This window comes from Botrytis cinerea, chromosome 12 (genome assembly GCF_000143535.2).
Source record: "Botrytis cinerea B05.10 chromosome 12, complete sequence".
NCBI lineage: Eukaryota > Fungi > Ascomycota > Leotiomycetes > Helotiales > Sclerotiniaceae > Botrytis > Botrytis cinerea.
The window spans coordinates 435,482-453,597 of NC_037321.1; the positions used below are offsets into that span (position 1 = coordinate 435,482).

At 44.6% G+C, this 18,116-nt stretch overlaps 6 protein-coding genes across 7 annotated transcripts; 3 read left to right on the forward strand and 3 right to left on the reverse strand.

The window, feature by feature from the left end:
- The first annotated feature begins 303 nt into the window (after positions 1 to 303).
- BCIN_12g01250 (hypothetical protein) lies at positions 304 to 619 on the forward strand. Its single transcript, XM_024696235.1, has one exon. The coding sequence runs from the start codon at positions 376 to 378 to the stop codon at positions 487 to 489; it is 114 nt and encodes a 37-aa protein (XP_024552041.1). The 5' UTR covers positions 304 to 375; the 3' UTR covers positions 490 to 619.
- A 4,977-nt stretch (positions 620 to 5,596) lies between these two features.
- Positions 5,597 to 7,322, forward strand: BCIN_12g01260 (hypothetical protein). The gene has a single exon (XM_001557810.2). The coding sequence runs from the start codon at positions 5,802 to 5,804 to the stop codon at positions 7,215 to 7,217; it is 1,416 nt and encodes a 471-aa protein (XP_001557860.1). The 5' UTR covers positions 5,597 to 5,801; the 3' UTR covers positions 7,218 to 7,322.
- Positions 7,323 to 7,324: 2 nt separating this feature from the next.
- BCIN_12g01270 (hypothetical protein) lies at positions 7,325 to 9,265 on the reverse strand. Its single transcript, XM_024696236.1, has 2 exons — positions 8,913 to 9,265; positions 7,325 to 8,780 (listed from the first exon to the last, which is right to left on the reverse strand). The coding sequence occupies exons 1-2, from the start codon at positions 9,108 to 9,110 to the stop codon at positions 7,794 to 7,796; spliced, it is 1,185 nt and encodes a 394-aa protein (XP_024552042.1). The 5' UTR covers positions 9,111 to 9,265; the 3' UTR covers positions 7,325 to 7,793.
- An 857-nt stretch (positions 9,266 to 10,122) lies between these two features.
- Bcbbc1 lies at positions 10,123 to 14,921 on the reverse strand. 2 transcript variants are annotated; one of them, XM_024696238.1, is made up of 4 exons: positions 14,493 to 14,921; positions 12,442 to 14,402; positions 12,314 to 12,388; positions 10,123 to 12,262 (listed from the first exon to the last, which is right to left on the reverse strand). In XM_024696238.1, the coding sequence occupies exons 2-4, from the start codon at positions 14,120 to 14,122 to the stop codon at positions 10,542 to 10,544; spliced, it is 3,477 nt and encodes a 1,158-aa protein (XP_024552044.1). In that variant the 5' UTR covers positions 14,123 to 14,402; positions 14,493 to 14,921; the 3' UTR covers positions 10,123 to 10,541. The 2 variants fall into 2 exon arrangements, with proteins under 2 accessions (XP_024552044.1, XP_024552043.1); XM_024696237.1 differs by having other exon boundaries at positions 12,442 to 14,405.
- A 186-nt stretch (positions 14,922 to 15,107) lies between these two features.
- On the forward strand, positions 15,108 to 16,623 carry BCIN_12g01290 (hypothetical protein). The gene has a single exon (XM_001557806.2). The coding sequence runs from the start codon at positions 15,417 to 15,419 to the stop codon at positions 16,344 to 16,346; it is 930 nt and encodes a 309-aa protein (XP_001557856.1). The 5' UTR covers positions 15,108 to 15,416; the 3' UTR covers positions 16,347 to 16,623.
- Positions 16,624 to 16,629: 6 nt separating this feature from the next.
- Positions 16,630 to 17,626, reverse strand: BCIN_12g01300 (hypothetical protein). The gene is made up of 3 exons (XM_001557805.2): positions 17,395 to 17,626; positions 17,131 to 17,328; positions 16,630 to 17,074 (listed from the first exon to the last, which is right to left on the reverse strand). The coding sequence occupies exons 1-3, from the start codon at positions 17,539 to 17,541 to the stop codon at positions 16,976 to 16,978; spliced, it is 444 nt and encodes a 147-aa protein (XP_001557855.1). The 5' UTR covers positions 17,542 to 17,626; the 3' UTR covers positions 16,630 to 16,975.
- Positions 17,627 to 18,116: the final 490 nt, after the last annotated feature.

An 18,116-nucleotide genomic window follows, 5' to 3' on the forward strand; every position in this document is an offset into this window, starting at 1 on the left:
TACCCTATCCTGCTCGTCATTCTTGTCATTCTTGTCACTCGGGCAGATTGTCTGAAAATAATAGGTTACTCCCCCTCAATGACTAATTCTACCTATCTATGTACAGACGAGCACAGTACGTACCAAGAGAATCAGCCTCAATACGAATAGCAACACCCATCACAAGCTGAGTTGACTAGTATCCGAGGGAAGGCCTGCTTCAAGGTTGTGCTGACCCAAAGTGTGATTCAGTTACCCTAAACACCATGGTCATTGGTTCAATTTTTTCAAAAAGCCTTTCACGCGCCTTTTTATGCAAGACCAGTCACTCCACTCAATCTACTCCATTTTTTCTGCCCTACAGCCTTTTCTATCCTTTGCACGCGTTTTCCTCCAATGATTCCCTATCAACAATCGATCTGCCTATCTTTTACTCCATCAAACTTTCATATGGCCCATCTGCTATGGAAATGCACACGTTTTACGTTTTACGTTTCATCTGAGCCATGATTGTTTCGTATACTCCGTGTGTCTAAGAAAGACACGAGGCCGATAAAGTTATGGGGCAAACCAAAAAAAAATGATCGAGACTTGTCTATTTCCATTCCTCGTAACATATCATATGGCGGAAATCAGGGCAATTTTATATCTATCCACCTATCTTCGGTTCCGCCGTACGCATGTATGACAACGGCCATGCAAGGCTTGCGAGTGTGGCAGTTTACCATTTGTGTTTTTTTCCTTGAATAGATGCTATATTTATTACTTTCGTGTGACTCGTTATCAAGTGTACGAATTTACGAAGGGAAGAAGATCAATCAAATTTGTCTTGGTCTGCCCGATTCCTTGGGCTGTGTCGCTTGTTATCTTTCGGAGAGCTAGTGTCGGAGAGGTCTGAAGAAAACAATCTTCATACATCGATGATCGAAGTCTTGATGGAAAGAAAGCGAATGATTTCCTTGGAGCAGGTTTTGTGCTTCACAGCCTCTCCAATCAGTGCCACGTTCTCGGTCTCCCACATGTCTCACCGAAGGAAAAAGGCGACCAGATCTTATGCATCCTATGCAGCTGCCCTTTTCTTTTGTGCCACACCTATAAGGAATTACCGAAACTGGCCCATTAAATGGCCTCAAACTGCCCATTATGATGGTATTTGCCATGGTTCGCCCAAATAGAAAAATCTGACTAGTCATGCGAGAGTGATCAGTTTGGGTTTTGGATGCGGGGTATTTCGTACAGCGAACCACAATTTTGGAGGAACAGGAGAAATTTGTTTTTTTATTTTAATGGTATTGAGAAGGATTCGTTCTTGTCGATCGAAGTTCTTCTCGGGTAATGTAATGTCATGGATTATATCATATGTTGTGATCACTGATAACCAAATTGTTATCAATAAAGTAAGTCTACGCGTGGCACAGTTCTTCCGGAACTTCATCCCACCTACCCCCATGAGGAAGGAAATCCATCCTTCCGACGGGCGGGTAAGATTTTTCATCGGGATCTACTACCCGACATACACATATAATACAATATAGCGAAAAGGAGGCTCTTTGCCCAACATGTTAGTAAAGTAAAGGTATTATCCTATCATCTTATCTCATCTCACCTCTCGTCTTCGCGACCGACACTATCTTTGGGCATGAATAAAATCCACCCACAAATGTATGTTGAAAAGACATCAGATTATCCCTTGTGTTGTCCGATAATATAAAATCATCATCGTCATAGAAACCTTCAATTTTCTTTCTTCCTTTCTACATAGTTATTCACATGAAACAAGCTAAATCGCTTAACAACGTACATGGAATTCTAGTAGCATGATACGTACAGTAGTCGATCGAAGATCGAGCGAGCATGTGATTTCTTGGGATGGATGCGGTTATGGTTAGTTGGTGACTTGTTGCAAGTTGTTACATGAGATCTGCATTCATACAGATATATATAATACATACATCATAATCTACAATGTTTGCTGCATACATGGTGCATATTGCATATTGCATATTCTACTCGGGGACTTGTGAATACGATGTGAATGTGATGTGATGTGATGTGTGATATATGGTGCTCAGTACGCACGAGCGAAGAATTGTTTTCCGAGGGAACTGTGGTGTACAACTCAGGATTTTGATGTTGATCTTGGGGTATATGTTTATCTTGAGCTGGCATTTCGTCTCTTTATTGGGGATTAGATCAGATTAGATCGGATTAGATTAGATTGAATCGAATTGGATTGGATTAAATTGGATTGGATAGATAATATCTGGGGAATCATACTTACTTACTATATTATGGAAGTGTCATTGATTTTTTTTCTTTCTTTTTTGAGTTGTGCGGAGGGAGGGAGATGTGTATGCATGGATGCATAGATGCATGTATGTTCAACGTTAGATATTTAATCACTTTGGGCTTTGGATTTGGATTGTTGATGAGATAATCGGATTTGAAACGGATTTCGCATCATTGTGTTTCATTACTTCGGTTCAGGGCGTGTCTCATCTTATTGTTTATGTCACTCGGTTGATTAACTTTCTAGGTAGCTGATCGGTTGATGTAGGGGAGCGGAGTGGAGTTTGGGGGATGGAGATGGGGATGGAGAATGTAGATTTGGATTTGGATTTGGATTTGGATTTGGATTTGAGCGAATTTGGGGGGGGATCTTACATGTTGATCTCAGGTTTGTCTGAAGTTGTGTTTTTGCTTGTTATTTGGTACTTGGTACTTGGTACTTTCTTACTTTTTACTTTCTACTTTTTTTTTGGTGAGATGTGATGTGATATGATGTGATGAGTTGAGATACGATGAGATGCGATGAGTGAAGATTACTTATTCCTACCTAATAAGTTTGATGAAATGGGAAAGAAAGGAAAGGAAAGAGTCTCTCCGCGTGATGGTTTGAAACTTGCGATCTCGAAATTTCAAGACTGGACGACAGTGCTGCAATGCAGGTGAGATGGGGTGAGGAGAAAATCGCTGTAGGTAAGCACTACTTATTAACTCAACTTGACGTATTTGATGTCCCTGGAGTACTCAATGTGAGAGATCATCGATGATCTTCATGGACTTGTCACTAGTGTGTGCGTGTGTATATTTATGCGCTTATGTATGCGCTTATGTGTGTGTGTATGGTGATCTTGATGGGATGATAGAATATCTGGAGACGTCATTGTTCTGTTGTTGCTTTTTTGTTGTTGTTACTGTTGTGTCATCATCTGTCAGACTGTCAACTGTTACATGTCATCCGTTGTCTGTTATATGCCATATTTCATATGTCAGACTGTTTTCATAGTCTGTGCTATGATATGTATGCTGAGGATATGAATTAGGGAGGGGAGGGAATGAATGGAGGGGTCGGGGAATATGGAATGAGGAATGAGGAATGAGGGATGAGGAGGAGCGGAGAGGATAAGTGTATTCTTGTTGTTGTTGTTGTTGTTGTTGTTGTTGTTGTTGTTTCTTGTACTACTTCGTGATCGTTTGTCTTTCTATAGATAAGTAATTGGGTTGTGGGTTTCTTTTTTGCTTCCTTTTCTACGGTTTCCAAAGTTTCGAGTTTCTTGGTTTTTTGAAGGTGGAATTGGAATTGAAATTGGAGCTATGGATGTATTTCACTCTTTTTGTCTCTTTCATCTGAGATGGCATAGTATGATGTCTCAGTATTTAGTGTTCAGTATTCGGTGATTCTCACCGCTCGTTTTTTCCTTCTTTGGATTGGATTGGGGTCAGGGGAATGAGATGAGATGAGATGAGATTTATATGAATCAGTGCAATGTTTGGACACTGGACAGCGATAGCCGCAATCTGTGGGATGAGATTGCGGGGAGGGCGGGGTGTATGGGTTTTCTTTATGGGCAATGAATGGGTGTTTGATGGGAAGGGAAGGAAGAATGTTTTCATGTGTATGGAGGATGGATTTCATTCATGATTGTTCGCTCGAAATCTGGGGATTAGAGGGTGGTATGGAGAGCGGCTTTGATGAAGAGGGTTAGTGAGGGATTATGATTAAGGAGTGGGCGAGAGGTGCTTGTTACTTTGTCACGTTATTAGTATGAGTGAAGTTAGATGGGATGGGATGGAGTAGAGGGAGAAGGGAGGAAGGAAGAAGGATATTAAGGTATGCGTATTGTGCGGTCAACTACGATGAGGTGATATGAAACACGGGGCGAGGGGACCATTTGGTGGATGGCCAATCAATGATTAGGTTGGAAAACGAGAGGGGGTATTCGGGTTCATAATTGAGAGATAGAAAGATGAGAGATAATAAGGAAGAGCTGTAGAAGCAATGTGATTTGCGGTATCTTTTGGAGGAGAGTGAGGTATCTGACCTTATATCTTTGGGTGAGTGAGTGGAGGAGTAAGAGGAAAGATAGGAAGGATCGTGTGGAACCAGATGGCTCGAGAAGTCTTCGAGTTTAAACTTGTGAGAGAAGTGTATATATTCATTAGGTCAAGTCACTGGTATAAGAAAAACAGCTTGCTAAAGGTGAGAGATATTTTTTCGGGAATCTGTCTCTAGGTACTCGAAGAGACTTATTAAAAGGCTTAAGAGAAGATGAGTGAATAGACTAGGTATCTATACTGAAGCAGACATAGGCAGGGAATTCATGACATGTACACGCCGATGTATCGGAGCCGAGAATATCAATCGGTGCAAAGTTCATTTGATTTGATTTAAATTCGGTTAATTGTTCAGATAATTTGTTATCGGGGGGGGGGGGGGGGGCGGGGGGGGGGGGGGGGATGAATGAATAAATCTGTAGTTGTGAGTGAGTAAGTTGATTTCGTGATGCTGGATATGGTGTTGCGGTTTGAATTAAATGGATATTCAGAGTATTGAGGAAGAAGACAAAAATTGAGATGGATAAATGGTGAAACATATTTCTTGGTGTTGCTCTCCTTCTCTTCAACATTCTTAAGAAGAATGGAAAGTGATCCTTTGCTGATCTTCTAGGAGTTTGGTTGATCGCTTATTTTGACTAGAGAAAGGAGAAGGGGAGAGGGGAAATATTATGCATGAAACTTTCGAGCGCAGCGAGCTATGGGGGTTTGGGGGCTTGCCCCCATAATGACGGCAATTGGACGGATGGTTCTTGGAAATGAGGATGCTGTGAATGGGTTAGATAATATAGCATGATGATTTTTTGGCTGTTGATTTTGCGTTGAGTTGGTAAGTCTAGTTTGAGAGAAGGGGATGGAGAGTTAGTTTTGTATGGTTGATATTGTTTCGGTCTACGTGAATTGAATGTGGAATGATGTATTATGTGGTAGACGATCATTTGAAAGTTTACAAGTCAAGAGATGTCATTTCAAAGTCGAATCTTGTGTAAAGTGAAGAAATGGATCGAGATACAATTTCGTTCATTTCGTTGCTCTAATGTTAAGTTGTATGCGGATGCACATATTTAACATTCAACTTCTAGTTTATATATATATACGACAACGACTTGTATGAATTGATCAAAGGTCTTGAAACTTGAGTAATAATAATTGTTAAAGTCAAGTTAGGATATAGTTCCAAAAAACAGAAAAATATATAATTTTATTGATTTAATAATGAATTTCATTCCAATATTCATTCATAGTTCTAGAAATCATCAAATTCTCAAAACAGACTAGCGCCATCCCAAAAATTATCTCGAACCTCAATTATTTTGTCCCGCCATAATTGTAACTTTTGAATGTGCCATTGCTATCCACGCACAACAGCTACGAGATTTGAGGGAAGTGGGTTTGAATTTGTGAGAGGATCTGTTTACAGGGAGTGATACATCAGATATCGTAATAACCCATTTCAGGGCTCAAAAGAGCTCGAATTTTCAACCATGGCATCAACTCGTATGTCGCCCGGCGGGGCACTCCTACGAGCCTCCCGAGTCTTCGCAATTCCTAATCCTCTCCCCCGACCAACCGGTACCCTCTCCTCCCAAGCAACCTTCGATTCCGATACCGCGACGCTCCCCCATCCAATCCATCAATCTATTAGCACCCCGCCATCCTCCCTCGCAAGAGGTGATTGGGGATTCAAACGACCCCTCCCTCTACGAGCCACCACCCGCACCTCCACGCCCGTCATCCGCGTCGAAGCCATCGATACCTTTGAGCACGTCACCGAGTTTGGTTCCGCGGCTGATCACAGTCTCACATTACGAAAATGGCAGGAGATGAATATTCCCATTTCGACGCCCCGACTCAGTAAATCCGTCTCGGCGACCCGCGATCAGAACATTCCTAAACATAGAAGTGTTTTCGATGACAGTATTGATACGACGGTTCGGAATCCAAGTATCCAGGCGGGAATCAATGGACAGGGAAAAGACGACACGCGCTGGAAGTTTTCAGGTCCATGGTTAGCGGGTTTGACCGAGGGCGAATTTCAAGAATATGTAGCGAAGGAGGTGGGAAGGAGGAAGTCGGAATTCAGACAATTTTTAAGGGAATCGTGCGCTGCGTCTCTGACGAACGAAGCGAGAAAGAAAGCAGTTCAAAACGATGAAGGATTGGGAGATTTCAAAACCACTTTCGTGGAGGATGTTACGGAAGAACAATTATCAACTTATATCCGCCATCTACGATACGATATCTCCACCCTGAATCTCCAAATCCGCGCCTTTCTCGATCTTGCTCCTTCTCCTGCTCCCCGAGCCCAAGACGAAACAGAGATTTACGATGAACTAATTTCCCTCCGCCGACCCAAGGCCGTCGAGGTGGTATCCAGCTCTCCGTATGCCGAGTCCGGACCTCCCAAAACCCATCCTAGTGCCGGATTATCCTATTCGCGTAATGGCAGCTGGATATACAACCATGCGCTCTATGGACCACAAGCTCATGCTCCTCCTGTTGAAGCTCGTATTGTCATGCCCAAGAATGCATCGGGTGCTCCTCCAGTGCTAGGTGTAGGAGGTGTGGTTACGGATATTCCATCAGGGTTCATTCAATTCGATGTTAAACCTCTTGGAAGTAGTAATCCTAACTCCCACGATCAAGTTGCCGGATTACTATTTGTCGAGCCGCAGAAATATGGAGGTAGTAAAACATGGGTCGAGCCTAAACATGCTTATATTGATGCAAAAGGAAAGATTGTACTTTCTGTAGTTCCCGCGGATAAAGATGCCGTGGCAGTGAAAGAGGGAAAAGTAGATGAAATTCCAGAACCGCTGCAGAGGAATTATTTACCAGCGGGGAAGTCATTTACGAGACAAAATGGTAGTGGTGAAGGATACGGACTGAGTGGATTTTAGAAATCGAAATCGATTGAGTAAATGAAATATGTATATTATGTTGCAAATGTACATTTTAAAAAGAATTCAAATGAATGTTAGACATCATTACAAGTATCCTATTCAAATGCAGTGTAAAATTATAAATATTTACAGACATGTTTTATTCTGGATGGAGATTATGGGGGCAAGCCCCCAAACCCCCTTTAGCTCGCTACGCTCGAGATATAATCTTGTAAAGCATATGAAAAGTATTATCTTCTCTTGCCAGGTAATCCACCTCCACTTCCATCTCCACCTCCCCCGCCCTCTGACCCTGTAACCCTCGGAGAGCCACTGGAGCCTTATCAAACATAAATCAAGGAGGATTATATACATGTAAAAACAAATGAAGACTCCACCACCCATCAACTAGAATTCCATCCCCAAATAAAGAGTACCTAGCAACATCTATTAGATTTGAATTAAGGTCTATAACAATGTCTCAAGAGACATCTTTCCAATCCATCTGCTCCCCAATCTCAATCTCAATCTCAATCTTCCTCTATATCTTCTTCTCTCCATCACATCTCCCAATCATCTTCTCCACCCATCCCATTACAAAACCGCCTGCGCAATCCACACCACCCCCTCCCCATCATCCGCCCCCACGCTCGCGCCCAAGAACCACGGCGCTCCAAACGTACACCCACTCCCCATTACCACACTCAATATACACATGCCCTCCGGCGTGACGCCCCCGGGACCCGGCGATCCCCTCGCCAAATACCTATACGGCACGCTCACAGTCGTGGATGCATTTCCCGTGCCCGTAAACGCGAAATCTAGCGTGAGATCACGAGGGATCTCTTCACAGTTCGATGGATACATGATATCATAACCGTCAGTCGTCAATCCGGTAGTTTCGAAAAACGCAGTGTTGTTACTTGCGTACGGGAGAGTGAGCGCCAGGGATCCCGAGTCCACTAGACATGTCTCGGTTGGGTAATCGGTGGGAATCGAAGTGTTCGCGTGCGATACAATGGGTTGGGAAACATAGTATCCGATTGAGCCTGCCGCCGTCGTGATGGGCACGGGGAGGAGTTCCCCGGTATAGGAATCCGCAGGGGGAAGCGCACCCAAGAGTAGGGTTCCGGTAAAGTTGTACGTGATCGATGCGTCGGCCGGCGGAGGCGAGAAATACATCGAGGCCACGGATGCGGAAATGCGTCCTTGGTTGAGGAGATTGGTTTTGAGATTGGGGCCATTGTCGTTGGAGGTCGAGGGGCACAAGCCCATGATCCCGTAGTCGTAAGAGAGCTCTGGACAGGGCGTACCGTCGGGAACATACTGACGCACCGTTCCGGAGGAGATGAGCGCGACTTCGATATTGGGGATGGCGGGGCTGGATGAGAAATAGAGAGTATCGTTTACGGCATGGGTAGCGTCGAGGATTTTGGAATTCCCACCGTAGGAATAGGATCCGGAGAAGTTGGAGACCGTGGCGTTGTCGGGGTGGTAGTAGAATGAGGGAGTGGTGTTGCACGCACCGGGGAATCCAAGATATTGGGATCCGTAGTTTACGGTTGCGTTTGGAGCGAAAACCTTTGGTTCCGTGTTAGCTTTTTTTTGTTTTCCCCTATTATCTCTCTCGCCGTCTCAAAAATTGAGGTATCTTCACTTCCCACCTCCCCTCAAAAACCCAATCCCACCCCCTCCAAAAATAAAACAACATACCCAAAAATCCGCACTCCCATAATCAACCACAACATCAATACTCTGCCCAATTTCTTCATTGCCACTCCCCACCATAACCGGCGTGGTGACTTTATTCAACGACCCATACAAGAGACGGATTGGCATGGAAATTGCATCTGTCTGTGCATGCGTGATGGTATTCAAAGCCACCAGGCTTGCCAATGGTGAAGTTTTCATGATATATGCTGGAATGCGAAAGGGGAATCAGATCAGATCAGGTCGAATGGAAGAGCAAAGAGCAATCAGCAAAAAGATGATCAAAAACCCAAAAATAACGAATGCCACCAAAAGAAAAAGATAATCCGTCAATCGATATGATATATATACAATCCTCTGCCATTAGTGTACCCAAATCCCAGATACATCTCAGATACTTAATATAGAAAGACGTGCATATGACATTGCCATACTATGTTATGCTATGATGTGATATGCAATGATATAATCTCCCAAAGCAAGCGGGGACAATACGAGAAGGAAAAATAAAAAATCCAGGGAACGATACGGAATACATCCATTATTCCTTATTGTTGATATCTCGGTTTACTCAACATTGCAGGTATGTATGTACGTATGGATGGATGGATGGATGGATGGATGGATGGATGGATCGTTCACACCGGTATTTGTCTTGACTTATCTACTACGTATCTACTATCTATCTATACATACATGTACATACATACATACTGGTACCGGATACGATGTAATATAATATATCGATCGTATACTTACTATCTACCTTCCTATACTGATACCAATACCCAGTACATACATGCACCCATCCATACATACACCCATCTATACACCCATCCATCCATCCATCCATCCATCCCTCCATCCCTCCAACCCCCCCTCCTATCCTCAAAAGAAACGAAAATCAACATCACAAGCATAACCGTCCAACCCTCCACCCCCTCAAATCACCTCTCCCTCTCCCCCAAAACCCCAAAGATTAAGATCAGCACCCAAAAGCATAAAAGAGTAGAGATGAACCCAGAAACCCACCCACCCGCTACTGTTTCAGAGCCGCCTTAGCCCCGATCGGGCGGGTGGCGCGATAATACTCCGTTCCGTCCATTTTTATAGTCAGTCAGGGGTAAATAAATACAAAATATGAGGTGTTCTGGTGGAACTCTTAAAGCGTGTTATTCTTTTTGCGCACACCATCCATCCGTCATTGATTGATTGATTGATTGATTTATGTGCATCATATGTGTACCAAGGTAAAGGGTATATATCAAGAGCCATACTGAACTGAGGGAGGGGATGGATTTCAGACATCAGAGAGAGAGAGAAAAAGAAATGTAGATTTTTTAATGAATCAATCATGCTATGCCTGCCTAATAAACTAACTGTATACACGTATACACACATACACACATACACACACAAAACCCGCTGCAATTGACCATCTGTTCATCAATTCATCTCATACCATCTCAATCCTCACTGGCATATCACAATGCTCACAATGTCAAAACCATTCATCAATTCACCCATCCTGATATCGCTTCATAATCCCTCCTCCTCCCCTTACTCCTACAATCTAACCACCCACACCCACACCCACACCCACACTCACACCTACCCCAAACTCCTCACAACTTAAATTCCCTCTCCCCAACCCACCCAACTCCTCGGCATAACCCTCCAAATCTTTACTTCACCACTTCTCAAATCATCCAACTTGAAGCTCTCCAACTTAACCTTCTTACTCTCTCTCCCCTGTTCCCATGCCCTTAACTTTTTCTTCGTACCATCCCATTCAGCTACTACACCCATATGATCGGGCTTACCAACTTCTGCTGCATATTTCGTATGCATCGATCCATGTTTGCCTTGGAATCTCGTATTTCTCAATGTAACAATATCACCTGCTCGAATTTCATCGAATTGTTGAGTCGATGCATTCGCCATGTTACTATAGACAAGAGCACCATATGCTCGAGTACCTACTGGCATAAGTACACCAGCTAATGGTTTCAATAATTCAAGAATTAATCCTTGAGGCGTACCGTCACCAACAATAGTATTTTGTCTAACACTTACTGCTTCAATGACACGCTTACCAAAGCGTTCATGAGCTTCTTCTAATTGATCTTGACGTAAACGAGCAGGTGGCCCTTCATGCTTTTGTTCAAGTTGACAATCAGAAGGATCCTTTGGATTGTATTGTGCTGCGATAATTGTTTGAGAATAATCATGAAACAAGACAAAAAGTTCTCTTGTGACAACAGGTTGATTCGTATCGGAAATTGATGAAGTATCCTCCGATTCGGTCAAGATATCTTTTCGTGCCTGGAAAACAGGAGGAAGACTTTTCTTCACAGTCCACCATTGACTACCAGCTGCCAAATCAACATCGTTGGCCATAAACCCCGAGTCCATAGACATTCTGTTTAAATCCATAGATCTTCTTACACCAGTAACAGCCGCACGATTAAGGTCCAAGGATTGTTTTATTGAAGGCTTATTTGGAGGTGGAGGTGGAGCTCGACCTTGTTTAGGCGAAGCAAATGATCTTGGTGGAGAAGCTGAATATAAATCATCTTCAACAGGTTCCATTTTTGGTGTAGTTGGAGCAGCATTGACTGGAGCACTTGTTGCCGTTGGTGCATAATTGTAAGGATCATATTCATTCTCCTCGGGTTCCCATGGAGCTGGAGCTCTTCCAGGTGGTGGCGGTGGTGGAGCTGGTGGGGCAACTCTAGGAACATCTGCTGATGGACGAGGTGGTGGTTGTGATGGCAATGGTGGTGGGATAGCTTTTGGGGCTGGAGCTGTAGGTGGAGGAAGTGGAGGAGCAAAAGTTGGAGAAGCAATTGGAGATCGAAGAGCGGTATCATCAACACTTGCTTCTTTGGTGTGCTTCAAAGCATCTTTATGTGGTACCGTGGAAGCGATATCAGTATCGTAATCACCTTCATAATCATCCTCCTTTCCATCATCCACAGGTGGGGGTGGTGGATTCAAGTGAGGAATAACATTTTGATCACCTGTTGAAGATCTGCTCAAAGGCGCCCCAGGTGGAGGTGGCGGAGGGGCTCGAGTTTGAGCTGGAGTGGGAATACCAAGCGGGATAGGCGGCACTCGACTAGCACGTCTACCAGGCGCATTTGGAGATTGCGGTGATTGTTCAGAACCAAAGTATGAAGCTCTCTTACTAGCTGGTGATCGTGGGGAGCCTGGTGTCTCGGAAGGTCGAGGAGGAGCTTGAGGAGGTTCGGCCAATGACGTCTTTCGTGTATGCTCAGCCATTTCATCATCGGACTCATATCCAGCACCTGGTGACAAAATCTCTGAAGGAGGAGCTGGAACTGGTCGAGCTAATATTGTAAGTATTTCGGATTGATTGGATTCCCTGATAGATAACTTACAGTCAACTGGAACAGGTGGAGGAGCTGGTCGTCCGCCTGGAACTGGGGGTGGTGCGCCACCATCATGAGTTGGAACTGCCAAAAAAATTAGTCTTGTAACAATCACGTCATGAGATCAGAGTAATTACCCGGTGGGGGTGCCGATTCTTCTTCCTTTTCAGGTACAACATCCTCAGCATCCGGTACTACATCAGCAGGACGCGCAGATGAGACTGGTCGCTTCTCTTCCTCAGTTTCCTCCTGTTTCTCAACTTCATCCGGGCTTCGAACTCGAGACATACCAGGAAGAGGAATCATTGGTACAGGTGGTGCGCTAGCTATTGGAGAAACTATCGAGTCCGATCCAGCAGTGCTTCCGCGTTTTGGAAGTGGCAATGATGGTTTCTTCTTCTTTGGTGGGAGAGGAGCTGCCATTGGCATTCCACCGCCAAACATTCCATGCATACCCATACCACCACTCATTTTTGCCATTCGAGCACGTAATTCTTCTTTGCGTCTTACTTCGGGGTCGATATCGTCTTCCTCTTCTTCCTCTTCCCCTTCTGCTTCAACAGGCGAAGGTTCTTCAACGGCGCCTTCTTCCTCGCCAACATCTGGTTCTACGACTGGAGCCGTTGGCGCGCGAACAAGAGGTTGAGGGGGTTTGGGTCTAGGCTTGTCATCGCTATCTTCCTTTCCAGTATCTTCCAGTTCTTCGGCAGTTTCAGCTGCTCCTGACATATCCGCTTCATTTCCATCCTCGATCGATGGAATAGGTCCCTTGGAAGACTTTGTTCTTCGCGGCACACCTTCTTCTTCCCTTACAGAATCCATTGACATCTTTCCAGGCCTATCCCCAGTATCCGGTCGTTCTAAGCTAGCAGTTTCTCCCTCTTCTGTGGCTTCATGAGATTCTATTCTCTTCTTGGGTGGGCGCTTAGGTTTCTCTTTCTTCTGCGCTGCATCCGCATGTCTGGAAGCTTGTTCCATTTGTTGTTTTTGCAAAAGAGCGATACGTTCCTTGAGACTTGTTGGCTTGGGTTGCTCCTCTTCATCATTGTTATTTGGAGAAGTGGGCGCCAATCCTGCGCGTTCAGCTTGCTCTTGATTCTCATTCTCCTTTGCTGCAATCTCGGGATCTTCATCGCGTCTGTAAATCTTTTGTGGAGGGGGTTCGCGCGGTGTAGGAATATAAGCATCCTTTCTTGGAGGTGGGGCAACAAATGGCTTCTTGATGAAATTATTCGAGCCTCCAGAACTGAAACCTGCGGGTTTGAATGGAGCTGGCGGAGGGGCAGCCTTGTTGAATGCTGCAATACGATCTCTAAATGACCCACCGCTTGGTTTTTCACTAACTGGAGGAGAACTTGGCTTTTGACTTGGGGGTGGTTTTGTCGCTGCTGGGGCTGGAGGGGGAGATGCAGGTTTTGGTGGCTTAGCCTGTGGAGCTGGCTGAGGAGGAGGAGGTTGTCTTTCTTGTACCACAGGAGCTTCAGGAACCTCTTCAGGCTGTGTTTCGATTTCCGGCCGAGGTTCTGGTTCTCTTACTGGCTCGGAAGCGACCACAGGAGAAGCTGGTTCGGGTTCCTTCTTTGGTCGATTGACACGCGTAGGTCTTGGAGGTGCGGTCGGCTCGTACTTTTCCACAAAATTTCGTGGGAAAATACCTTCTTGTTTGACTCCTGAAGCATCAACATATTCTCCCGCATACCAATCCGCATCTTCTTCCTCCGTCACCGTAATAATCTGGCCGTTCGGAAAGTGAAGATCATCATCATGCGGTGAAGTATATTCAAATATAGCCTTCACCTTGAACGGTGGAATGGACATATTGAGGGTAGAGGCAGATGTTGTGGTTCAAAGTTATTGTTGACGCTGTATCTCGGTCCCAACTAGTTACCAACCACCGAAGTCCGGTTTTGTGACGGACGACGTTCGTAACAATTTAGCGGTGGATTCGAAGGAATGAAACGTGGAAAGGTGGAAACACAATTGCACGAGTTTTCTCTTGTAATATTTACGGGAATTGAAATCGAGTGCTCTGTAGGAAAGAGGAAGATGTCGGGAATCTTTTGAAAAGAGGCGGGGCGGTGTTTGTATCTAAACTCTGCTACTAGTCTACGTCAGCGCATGAATGAAACGAAGTCATGGACGGGATATATCTTGAACGTTGCCAACATATATAACATTGCTAACCTACCGAGAGCTTCAGATGCCGTGAAATAAACTAAATATTAAGTATTGATTACTTTGGTAAACCGGTACGCAGGCAGGTATCATTGACTAGTAATTTATTGGGAGAGGCCTTCTGATGATGATGGAAGGTTTGCAGAGTCAAGGTGGGCGGGCATACATATGCTACTATGCTAGCTGGGTGTGCGGATTGATTTGTGGTGCGATGCGGGCTCCCTTTTTCTTCTTGGGGACTTTTACCTACAAGACCAAGTGTAGTTGCAGTTGCAGTTGCAGTTGCAGTTGCAGTTGCATGATCTGGCGGGCAAGGGAAAGCTTCCAAGGGATTGTTCAAAGATTTGCTGAGGAGCACTTCGATGGATGTGGATGTGGCACTTTGAGGCACAGGGTGGTCCAGAGTGGCTTAAACCAGAGAGGTGCAAGGGTTTCTTTGGGCATTGTCGATGTATGGATTTGCAGCTTAAACGACGGCATTCATGTGTACGGCGCGGAGGGACATGCAACAACCACGGGTGAACTAAGAAATAAACAAGAGTCCCCAGGTATAATTACATTGGTCAACAGAGGAACGATTACCGCCCCCTCCAATCAATCCTGCAACCCTTCTCTTCCTTCAACTGCAGGCGAACTCAGGTACTGGAGACTAATGCCGTGCCATATATACATCCATCTGTCTTTTACGCGTCGGCTGCAATAGGTGATTAGATTGCTCTTCCACGGAACGGAACAAATTGGATTGAATGCCGTCCTTTATTGATTAGTAGGAACCAACCATCAATCTTATCAATCAAATATCAAATATCAAATATCAAATCAACTCAAATCAACTCTATCCCAATCCATACATCAACAACCTACCTGCCCACAATTCAAGAAGAGGAACACAATTCCGAAAACAAAAACAAGCCAACCCAGAATACAGACATCAAAAATGTCAACCCTTCAAAAGCCCAAATCAATATTAAAAAAGAGCACCTCCTCCTACCCCTCCACCTCCACCTCCACCACCACCGCCAACCCATCACCCACCAAAGCCGAGCGCGACCGCGAAGTAGCCCTCTACCACGCCCGACTCATCCAAGAACGCAAAGAGATCGAGCTCGAAATCCTCTCTTCCACCGAAGAACTGATCGATTTCCCCCTCACAACCTCGGCCCCGCACGATGCCTCGAATCCCTCGCCATCCGACGCCCGCGCCTTCAAAGCGATGCTGCGACCCTTCCAGCCCAGCGACTACGATGCCCTGATCCTCGAGCGCAATCTCGATAGTCGGTGCGGGTATACCTTGTGTGCCAATCCGCGGCCGCGAGATAATAAAGGTGGGCAGTGGAGATTGCTGGGCATGTCAGGGAAAGCAAAGGATTTTAGGATTGCAAAGAAAGAAGATGCGGAGAAATGGTGCTCAGATACGTGTGCCAGGAGAGCTTTATATGTTCGAGTTCAATTGAGTGAATGTCCAGCTTGGGAGAGGAGTGGCGATAGTTCTGCTACGAATATAGACCTACTGGATGAACCCAAGACAGAGGAAGATTTAGTCATGGACGGAATCGAGAATTTGGACTTGAACAAGCAGGAAGCCCAAGACAAGCAGAGGAAATTTGGAAACCTTGCTTTAGAGAGGGGAGAGACTGGTCAAGGTTCATCAAAACATGTCTCGAATTTCTCAATAGTTGAGAAGGAAGTCAAACAGAGTGGTGTCAAGCCACCGACATTCGACTCGAATGAACTTGCTGATAGGATGGATACATTACATTTGGATCTGGAAGGTCATACATCTACATTCAATCATGGCAACAATTATGGAGATCTATTTGGGGAAGATGATGACGATACAGAGATGGATACAGACTGGAAAATATGATTGCATTATTTGGAGTTATGGAGTTTCATGGCAGGAAGGAGTAAAACTATGATACCCCCACGTCCGTCACATTCAATGACATAGATTAAACAATGAATCAATTCTTCCTGATGCACCTCGAACCTCAACCGCAAATCGACTTGCCTAGGACTAAAATCGCACACTATTATCATTCACGCGCAACTTACAGCCAGATAGGAACAATGGCAATATGAGATCCTCAACACGACCTGTATATCACACTTGCAGCTTGGTGCACTGGACTTGAATGGAAAGATCGAAATGTTAGGGCCAATTCTGCATAGACTTGTCGAGAAATGCACTTCAGAGAAAAGTTCCATCGAGAGGCCGTACCTTATTAGTCTGTTCATATGTCGGCCGCATGCGTCGAGCTCACAGCATACATCATTAGAAGATCATCAAATTCACAGAAAGCGAAAGGTTTTCCCGAAGGATGGCAATCAAGCCTCATCTCTCATAAAGAGAGAATCACGGGCGACACCTGGTTTTGGGAGGAATTCTCTCACATTGATCTGTATACACTTCCTGTCCGTCCTTTATACGCCAGTAGCCATCAGATCCATGTGCTTCCCAATAAAATCCCCCATACCCTTTGTAAATCCATAAATTTATTCTCTGCGGGCAGGTCTGTCGCCGAATCGTCTTGGTCCACGCTCGGTGGTTTGTGCTTGAGTGACTGGGGTGACGTTGCATGGGATAGAATCGAACTGTAACCAAAAAGATTAGATATGAAAACCAATTTCGAATTGCGCAAAATACATACACCAAGGGACTTGAGGAGGTCCTTTGTCTCGACATCAACCTCGAGTTGTCCGCTCTCAGTGCTGGAAACATCGAGAGCAGAAACCTCTGGAACGTATTGATCCTTACGTTCTCTCTCCTCTTCTTGGAGCTTGAAGGAGATACCACGGACTGGTCCACGTTGAATACGCTTCATCAAATGGGTGGTGTAACCGGCAATCTATTTCATCATTTGTTAGACCTCTGTCGAGTTTTCCATCCCGTTCAGTTGAAGGTTTTCATTTACCTTGTTGCGGAGTCTCTTGGAAGCAATGATGGCGATCTCATCACAGATTCTCTTGTTGGTCTCGAAATCGAGAGTCAACTTTGGGTAATATCTCTCGATAATGACCTTGGCGGACTTCTTAACAGTCTTGGTACGAACGCGACCCATGATTACGGTATTGAGGGGGTTGTATGTGGTGGTTGTCGAAAGTTTTTGCGGTTGTCGATTGAGAGGTATAAAATCTTCAAAATTCTTTTGTGTGGGAAAAGTTGTCGATGTCTCGCTAGCTGCTGCACTAGTGTCGATTGATTGCTTGTTCACGTGATCATTTCGTCACAATTCACTTGTAGGAGAGAGTACTGACTGAATCTTTATTGCAATATTTCGGATTAATTGAATTATAAATCAGTCAATCACAATGTAGAATACAATGTAGAATATAAATACAAAAATTAAAACTATCATATGCTTTTTAGTTATCTACACAAAGTTTAAGAGTTCTTTTTTGTATAATATTTGAGGAAGGGAGTCGAATCATTGAAAGTGCTAGGGGGGTGATCAAATTCCGCCTGTTTCTCCCCTATGAATAGACAATCGAGGCGTAACAAGATCTACTTCCTGGGATGATCTGGGACTTAAAAAATGCCTGACATATGATGATATGTCTACTAAGTACTTTGCATAAATACACTCACTGCCCTTATTAGCTGGATCAAACTCCAGTAATGAGTGTATTGAGGAAA

Excerpts from the sequence above, each read along its gene's own strand:
- Bcbbc1 (XM_024696238.1), bottom strand. The coding sequence starts at position 14,122 with ATGTCCATTCCACCGTTCAAGGTGAAGGCTATATTTGAATATACTTCA. Across the intron at positions 12,389-12,441 it reads AGAATCGGCACCCCCACCGG|TTCCAACTCATGATGGTGGC; the intron begins GTAATTACTCTG and ends TTTTTTTGGCAG. Across the intron at positions 12,263-12,313 it reads TCCACCTGTTCCAGTTGACT|CTCGACCAGTTCCAGCTCCT; the intron begins GTAAGTTATCTA and ends TTACAATATTAG.
- BCIN_12g01260 (XM_001557810.2), top strand. The coding sequence starts at position 5,802 with ATGGCATCAACTCGTATGTCGCCCGGCGGGGCACTCCTACGAGCCTCC.
- BCIN_12g01270 (XM_024696236.1), bottom strand. The coding sequence starts at position 9,110 with ATGAAAACTTCACCATTGGCAAGCCTGGTGGCTTTGAATACCATCACG. Across the intron at positions 8,781-8,912 it reads ATGGGAGTGCGGATTTTTGG|GTTTTCGCTCCAAACGCAAC; the intron begins GTATGTTGTTTT and ends ACGGAACCAAAG.
- BCIN_12g01250 (XM_024696235.1), top strand. The coding sequence starts at position 376 with ATGATTCCCTATCAACAATCGATCTGCCTATCTTTTACTCCATCAAAC.
- BCIN_12g01300 (XM_001557805.2), bottom strand. The coding sequence starts at position 17,541 with ATGGGTCGCGTTCGTACCAAGACTGTTAAGAAGTCCGCCAAGGTCATT. Across the intron at positions 17,329-17,394 it reads CCAAGAGACTCCGCAACAAG|ATTGCCGGTTACACCACCCA; the intron begins GTAAATGAAAAC and ends ATGATGAAATAG. Across the intron at positions 17,075-17,130 it reads ACCTCCTCAAGTCCCTTGGT|TTCGATTCTATCCCATGCAA; the intron begins GTATGTATTTTG and ends TTTTGGTTACAG.
- BCIN_12g01290 (XM_001557806.2), top strand. The coding sequence starts at position 15,417 with ATGTCAACCCTTCAAAAGCCCAAATCAATATTAAAAAAGAGCACCTCC.